This window comes from Pinus tabuliformis, chromosome 2_1 (assembly GCF_031772625.1).
Source record: "Pinus tabuliformis cultivar Carrire ecotype Pingquan chromosome 2_1, CPIR1, whole genome shotgun sequence".
NCBI lineage: Eukaryota > Viridiplantae > Streptophyta > Pinopsida > Pinales > Pinaceae > Pinus > Pinus tabuliformis.
In genome coordinates this window covers 66091044-66099441 of record NC_142299.1, presented here as the reverse complement: position 1 = coordinate 66099441, position 8398 = coordinate 66091044, and the positions used below count along the sequence as shown (strand labels likewise).

The window sequence follows — 8398 nt, the reverse complement described above, 5'->3', positions numbered from 1 at the left end:
TCATACAGATCCATCCTACAACAGCTCTTTTGCAATTACCTTTGTCTCTTCTACTTCTTCATCAGAGGAGGATGTGCTGAAGCAGGTTCAAGAACGTTTTGCAGTTGATATCAAGGCACTCCCAACACATATAGAAGCATCAACATACATGCCATCATGGCCATTGAAATCTGCTCTGGTGTCTGCAATAATTATCCTTCTCATTCATCTCAGTTTTGGCATGGTCTGATTTTGTTTTCTATTCATAAAAACACAGCAGATTCATAAAATTGAAAGGAACAATGGCCATCAAGGCATTTGTAGACAGACCATCACAATTTCAGTCTTATCCACGACTAAGACGTATTTGGTTTTTCTATGAGAGCCATGCATGTTTTCTTCTATTTGTCCTAATTATACAAAAACCCATGTTTTGAGCCACAAATTTTACAACAAATTTGGATTTAGTGCGATTAAAAAGCAATCGATGGGAAAAATGATCATATTATCAAGTCATCAATGTCTATAATGGTCAAAATTGAAGATATATGTCTGGAATATCCCAAAAATTTACAATAAAATCTTTGAAATATGCACATCAAGGAGCTTCCTTCTCACTAGTTAGTATGAGTGGAACTTCAACCAATCTTGCACCCTTGCAAGGAATGTTCAGTTAGATTTTGGATGAAAGTAGTCATGTTATTCCACAGAAGCATGCTGTGGATATTGCAAAAGCCAACATTACAATGGTTGGATTACAAGAGGTTTCACGAAAACCAAAATAGTCCAGCAAACTATCATGGGTTTGAATCTCGAGCTCTGGAAGAACACGGAGGAAGAGGATCTCCGCAGAGTCTATTGTTATCGGTGTAGGAGGATATCGGAACCTTTCGAAGCGGGATCCCATGCGGAATTCTTACCGACAGGGAATTAATGGGGCCGCCTATTATATTATTGGCCACTGAAAGTCTCTGCAAATTGACCAGACCTCAAAGGCGCAGCTTCTTCAGCCTCCTGAGCCTCCCAAATGACAAGGGAATAGAGCCAGCAATTTGTTTCAAGGCGCCCATTTCCAAAATTTCACGAAACTGGAGATCTCCTGAGGACTCCGACAGCGTGCCCTTCATCTGAGTATCCGATATGAAGTCGCTCCTGGACAGAACACAAAATGAGGTAAATAATTATTGCATTTAAATAAAAATTTAATAGACATCAAACATTATGAAACTGCAAATTCTGGCTTCAAGGCATTCTGCAAGAGTTTCAGATGAGTATCTTTGACAAAAATGGCTCCATAAGGGCTCGAAATTGCATATGATTGGAAAGTGGGTGAAAGACAAAAGAAATGTCCTAAGAATCCAAAACTTATCTTTACGAGGAGACCTCCAAGGAGAGAAAGGTGAAAATCAACCTAGATGTTGCATTTACAGTAACTCTTATGGCCTAGCTACTCTAGAAGAAGTACTTGCTACACCACTTCTTTTTAATGTTTCTAATGGCACCCTGTAAATTTTGAATGGACATGCCAAATAACTAGATAATTAGTTGATAAATGACTAATTAAATGTATATAATGGCACCATGTGAATTTTAAAGAGACATGCTAGATAAATAGATGATGATTTAGTTAATGAATGACTAATTAAACATTTATCCTTCAATAAGAGCTACAAAAGCATACAAATTAGTGTGATAGAAAAAATTAGACCAAAAATAACTAGCAGAAAATGCCAGTAAAAAAAATATAGCTTCTGGAAATACCATAGAAACAACCCTACAGATCAGAAAGTTTCTTTACAAAATGCATTTCCAGGGCACAAAATGCAAATAGAAACTTAATGTCTCACCTAACATAACAATGATACGAATGTTCTAATTACTAGAAGAAAAGAGTTCAGAAGGATTTTTCTCACTCCTGTTCATAATACATATTGTACATTTGCATACCAGTCCAAATGCATGGTAAAAAGTTGTCATTTTGATAGAACAGGAAAAAGCACATAAAAAATATGGAAGCACATGAATTACAAAACTACAAAAGTTGAAAAGGATGGAAAAAATAAGCAGCAACATAGATACAAAACCATCTTCTTATATCGCCAGTTACTACTAAAAATACACCTAAACTTATGCTAATATATTTGAACATTTCATTTAATTAATTTTTATATTTAATCTAGTACCTTGAGTCCTGGCATTTCCTTCCTGACAACATGTTACCTTCTATCAATCTATGGTACTTGATAGCACTCTAAAGAGGAAACCACGATAGATGGACGAAATCAACTATTCACCATGCTAGAAGCAAGACAGTAAAATTCTCTATGAGTCTTTTGTGTATCAGGGGTTTGCTTCTCCCAATGTCCACACAGGCAAAATATTGACTCTAAAAAAATACAGAACGACCCTGCCTTTTTCCAAAACGCAAAAACCCGTTGCGATTTTGAATTGCATCAGCAGTCCATGAACATTGAGTTAGGCAGTTTTTGATGAATTGATCCTCATATATTTTCATTTCATAAAATAAATGAACAATAAAACATTCCCTCTTGGGATCACATCATCACAGGTGTCCTTTTGGTTAAAGATAAAGGTCAATAATTTTCAGGCATGCAGATGTTTTTACTGTGGCATCAATAGCAAATGCTTTCCACGAGTAAGTTCAGCCATGGATACTTCTCGGTTGGTTTCAGGGAGTAATGCAATCAAAAGGCACCTTAGAAAAAAGGTTACTATGAACACAAAGTTCAACAGAATTAGCCCCAAAATAGCTAGAAACTGCACATATTGACCCAAAAAATATCTTCCATGTCTTATCATCCATGGTAGCATCCTGTGAATACGGGATTTGAACAGATCATAATTATACACATGTTGGGAATGATAAATTTCTGATGGAATGTTTTGTGGTTTTAAAGTGAACTAATCCAAACTTACAGATTTCACTTACAACGTTTTTCCCCTGGATCTAGCATGTGCCAGAAATAGGTGAATTTCAAAACTACAGGAAGTATGATTGGGTTAAGAACAACATTTCTGTACCAATAAAAAAATGATCAAATACGTTAATGATTCAAACAAGTAGACTTTCAACCAAAGGCATGGAAGAAAAACTATTGAGAAGATTATTCTTAACCCTGATTGTTTATAAATTATTATAGGCATAATAAATAGGGAAGGATGAAACACACCCATGGAGAAAATCCAACAGATTTGAATGCAACTCAATGATTATGTGCATTTAATGATCAAAACAGGAAAGGGAGTAAAAATCAGAGATAAAGGAAAATATAAAACTAAAACAAGAAGTAAAAACAACCAAAGTAGAAAGAAAAGTCACCAAAGTTTATGAAAAGCCCAAGCCCGGTAATGTATTTCTTCATATATATGTAGGCTTGAAAAAAGAAAGAATAGAATAAATAGGACTTGCGGCAGATAATTGCCCAATTTAGAATGTCTAATTTGCCTGGAACAGAAAGTTTCAGGTCACAGAGTTATTGCGTCCAAATAGGAAATTTTGATGACAATACCAGAAGCATTTACATGGAAAGAACAACTTTTTGTCAGTGCGTTCCCGCTAATCAAAAAATCCAAAGAGATGTGCTCTGTCTGAACTCTGAAGCCTACAACGAATGACAATTCTCGATGTCCTAATAACTTGATTGAAGCTCAATAAGCACACATCTGAGTCAGTTCTTCCAATTATCTGAACAAAATGATTTCTTTTATAATTGGTTCATTCGCAATATATAGGTAGCCCTATGATGGTGAAATATCACAGTAGCTTTCAACTTCAAGTTTGAAGAGAGGCAAGCCTGCCTGATGAATGCACAAAGGATCATTCATCTTGGCTGCTTAATTCACCATTGCACTAACTAATAATGAATTCTTCAACTGCAGAACTTCTAAAGCTAAGGTCAGAGTTTATTGCACATAGAAAGTACGAAGACTAATAGCACGTTATTTCCATATTCTCATAAATGAAGTAAAATGTGATCTCATGCTTAATTCTTCGAAGATGTTAATAATCAATTGATAGAAACAAGTTTGATATGCTTGCAATCATCATGGAAATGCCCATCCAAAACAGACCCCCACTTCAAGAAATCAAAACAAAGACACCATAAGCAGGCATGCGGCAGGCAATCAAGAAGAAATATATTAATCCCAAAAGATAGGCAGCATTAGCAAGACTCGGTTCATTTCTACTCAAGCATATGGTTATCCCAAATTACTTCTCAACAACAATAACAGTATAGATCTCTTAAAATCCCCAGATGAGAACACGCAATTGATATCTTCAATTCAAACGCGTGCGCACAAAGCTGTAGGAACTCAACCACTCACATCGCTAGCGGTGCATCTCAAATGGAAGGTGTTGGCGCATTCGCATATCACATAAAATTCTCTTCACATGCAAAACTGCTATTCACATGATATCTGTTGTCATGAGAATCAAGAAAGGGCATACCTTGTCATGAGTGCAAAGGCAGGCAATGGCAATGGCAAAGGAAATTGGGATCGAGACGTGTTCCTCTGCACTTGCGAACATATGAATCCAACTCCAACCATTTGCGTTCGTAACAGCCTGCCTCAACATTGACTTGTATTTATACCAAATTATTGACTCCAGATTCTGTAGATCAAATTCACTGTTGGGCATATAGCTAGTCGGGTGAGGAAAGATAGTTGCACAGAAAAACATAATTAATCCAGAGACCCAATAGACGAAATCACAGAGCGGAGCGGAGATGGATGTGCAAGCCCAATAGCTAGCCCATCTATGTCAAAAGTCATGTCATGAGGAGGAGGTGGGTGGGACTAAGTTGTGTTTGCCTATATAAAACAATTGCCCGGATATTTTTGTGGCGACTCGACCATTACAATCTCGGCCACTTTCCCAAAGTCCGAAGAAATAAAAAACGCAGTCTCTGCAAATTGACCAGACCTCAAAGGCGCAGCTTCTTCAGCCTCCTGAGCCTCCCAAATGACAAGGGAATAGAGCCAGCAATTTGTTTCAAGGCGCCCATTTCCAAAATTTCACGAAACTGGAGATCTCCCGAGGACTCCGACAGCGTGCCCTTCATCTGAGTATCCGATATGAAGTCGCTCCTGGACAGCAGCCCCGGCAGCAGAAGCCCCCTTGCACGCCCTGTTTGTCTATTGCAGGATACCCCTGCCACTGGCAGTAGTTGGAGCCGTTCCATGACCGCAGGCACCTTGAGGTGTCATCGACAATCCGTGCCTTAGAAGTGTAGCAGCGCCCCCATATGAGAACACGCAATTGATATCTTCAATTCAAACGCGCGCGCACAAAGCTGTAGGAACTCAACCACTCACATCGCTAGCGGTGCATCTCAAATGGAAGGTGTTGGCGCATTCGCATATCACATAAAATTCTCTTCACATGCAAAACTGCTATTCACATGATATCTGTTGTCATGAGAATCAAGAAAGGGCATACCTTGTCATGAGTGCACAGGCAGGCAATGGCAATGGCAATGGCAAAGGAAATTGGGATCGAGACGTGTTCCTCTGCACTTGCGAACATATGAATCCAACTCCAACCATTTGCGTTCGTAACAGCCTGCCTCAACATTGACTTGTATTTATACCAAATTATTGACTCCAGATTCTGTAGATCAAATTCACTGTTGGGCATATAGCTAGTCGGGTGAGGAAAGATAGTTGCACAGAAAAAGATAATTAATCCAGAGACCCAATAGACGAAATCACAGAGCGGAGTGGAGATGGATGTGCAAGCCCAATAGCTAGCCCATCTATGTCAAAAGTCATGTCATGAGGAGGAGGTGGGTGGGACTAAGTTGTGTTTGCCTATATAAAACAATTGCCCGGATATTTTTGTGGCGACTCGACCATTACAATCTCGGCCACATTCCCAAAGTCCGAAGAAATAAAAAACGCAGTAAGGCAAATTGACCAGACCTCAAAGGCGCAGCTTCTTCAGCCTCCTGAGCCTCCCAAATGACAAGGGAATAGAGCCAACAATTTGTTTCAAGGCGCCCATTTCCAAAATTTCACGAAACTGGAGATCTCCCGAGGACTCCGACAGCGTGCCCTTCATTTGAGTATCCGATATGAAGTCGCTCCTGGATAGCAGCCCCGGCAGCAGAAGCCCCCTTGCACGCCCTATTTGTCTATTGCAGGATACCCCTGCCACTGGCAGTAGTTGGAGCCGTTCCATGACCGCAGGCGCCTTGAGGTGTCATCGACAATCCGTGCCTTAGAAGTGCAGCAGCGCCTGGAGGAAGTAGCGTAGCGTCGAGCAAGGGCAAGCGGTCGATCTGCTAGGTCGCATCGTATACCGGTATGATCAATTGGATGGGTAAGATCATTTTCATCGTCTAACACTTAAATCAAAGGCTCAGAAATGTACACGTCATCAAAGAGGAAAGTTAATTTCAAATGGAAACGCCTTACGGCGTAAATATTAAATTTAAATTTCATGAGAGAATATATATAAAGAAATAGTCTCCCATAATTTGATTATTACTAAAGAAAATATTTAATTATTTCTAAGAATATTACTCCAAATACTTCTCAATGATGCGCAACTAAGAATATTACTCCAAATACTTTTCCATGATGTGAAACTAATGCTTATGTTGGAAGCATTGCTGATTAATCATATCACTATTATTAAAAGAGAATATATTAAATCTTAATTGGATCATTTCACTATAATACTTCTCCCTAGTTTGCTGTTAATGCTTATGTTGGAAGCATTGATTACTAATTATGTCAATATTACTCCAAATACTTCTCCATGATGTGCAACTAATGCTTATGTTGGAAGCATTTCTTTTTAATCATGTCACTATTATTAAAAGTGAATATATTAAATCTTAATTGAATAATTTCACTATAATACTTCTCCCTAGTTTGCTGTTAATGCTTATGTTGGAAGCATTGATTACTAATTATGTCGCTATTATTAAAAGAGAATGTATTCAATCTTAGTTTAATCATGTCACTATATTGAAAGTGAATGTATTTAATCTTATGTTGGAAGCATTGATTACTAATTATGTCATTATAATTAAAAGAGAATGTATTCAATCTTAGTTTAATCATGTCACTATATTGAAAGTGAATGTATTTACTCTTAGTTTGAAGCATGTCTCCCTGGTTGAATACTTCTCCCTGGAAGTTAATGCTTATGTTGGAAGCACTGATTACTAATCATGTCACTATTATTAAAAGATGCTTATGTTGGAATTATTAAAAGGTGATTATGTTGGAAGCATTGATTACTAATCATGTCACCATTATTAAAAGAGAACGTATTTAATCTTAGTTTAATTATATCATTATTATTGAAAGGGAATGTATTTAATTTTAGTTTAATCATGTCACTATTATTGAAAGTGAATGTATTTAATTTTAGTTTGAAGCAGGGATTACTAAAAGAGAATGTATTTAATCTTAGTTTAATCATATCATTATTATTACTAATGATATTATTATTATTGAAAGGGAATGTATTTAATTTTAGTTTAATCATGTCACTGTTATGGAAAGGAAATGTATCTAATCCTAGTTTGAATCATGGATTACCAATCATGTTAGAGGGAATGTATTTAACCTTAATTTGAAGCATGGATTACCAATCATGTGATTTTATGATGGATATATAGTGTCATTTCTACTTGTGTGGTTTATATAAGGGTTGGGAGAGTGACATTGCTATTCGTGTGGTTTAGACAACGAGTGGCTGATTAGTCGTGTGGTTCAGACAACGAGTGGGTGATTAGTCATGTGGTCTTAATGATTAGTGGCTTGTGATATACTTTGGCATTACATGTTTTTGCGCCTTACTCTATATATTGTTGGCATTCTTACATGCCTTATTGCATTTTTTAGTTGGATGTGTATGTTTTCTACACCGCGATCTTTTCTTTTTCTCTAATATTATAACTAGCACAACCACATTAATAAATTTGGTTGCTATCTGTCGTACGCATATGGATATAGGTAAATATTTCAACAATAGATATATAGTCAAATCCTAAAAATGTTATGGAACCAAAACCATAACTCTAACTGCTAATACCTAAACCCTAATCTTTCAATTTTTTTGTGAGGTAAACACCCACAAAGGATATGAACTAGTGATCTCTTTGCATGGAGTGCCTAAAGAATGTACCCATTTTAAATCAATCCAAAACCTCATTAAAAAAATAAAATTTATATTTAAAGGACTCATAATTTTGAAATTTTTATTATATAAAAGCGATTAAAAAAATCATATTCATGAAATTATTGAATTTTAAAAAATTTAACACATTTTTCCCAATGTATCAACTCAGATAATGAAATTATAGATGACGATCACAATTTTTCCTAAAGGAAAAACATGTTTTTTCTCTCACATAACCTAGCATACAAGATATGCAAT

General features: G+C 36.7%; 1 protein-coding gene across 3 annotated transcripts; it reads right to left on the bottom strand.

The window, feature by feature from the left end:
* Positions 1 to 729: 729 nt before the first annotated feature.
* On the bottom strand, positions 730 to 6315 carry LOC149198796 (uncharacterized). Of its 3 annotated transcripts, XM_089402160.1 has the most exons (3): positions 5444 to 6315; positions 4451 to 5091; positions 730 to 1131 (listed from the first exon to the last, which is right to left on the bottom strand). In XM_089402160.1, exons 2-3 carry the CDS (start codon positions 4682 to 4684, stop codon positions 1060 to 1062), a joined length of 306 nt encoding a protein of 101 aa, XP_089258286.1. In that variant the 5' UTR covers positions 4685 to 5091; positions 5444 to 6315; the 3' UTR covers positions 730 to 1059. The 3 variants fall into 3 exon arrangements, with proteins under 3 accessions (XP_089258286.1, XP_089258287.1, XP_089258288.1); XM_089402161.1 differs by lacking the exon at positions 4451 to 5091 and having other exon boundaries at positions 5444 to 6307; XM_089402162.1 differs by lacking the exon at positions 5444 to 6315 and having other exon boundaries at positions 4451 to 5430.
* Positions 6316 to 8398: the final 2083 nt, after the last annotated feature.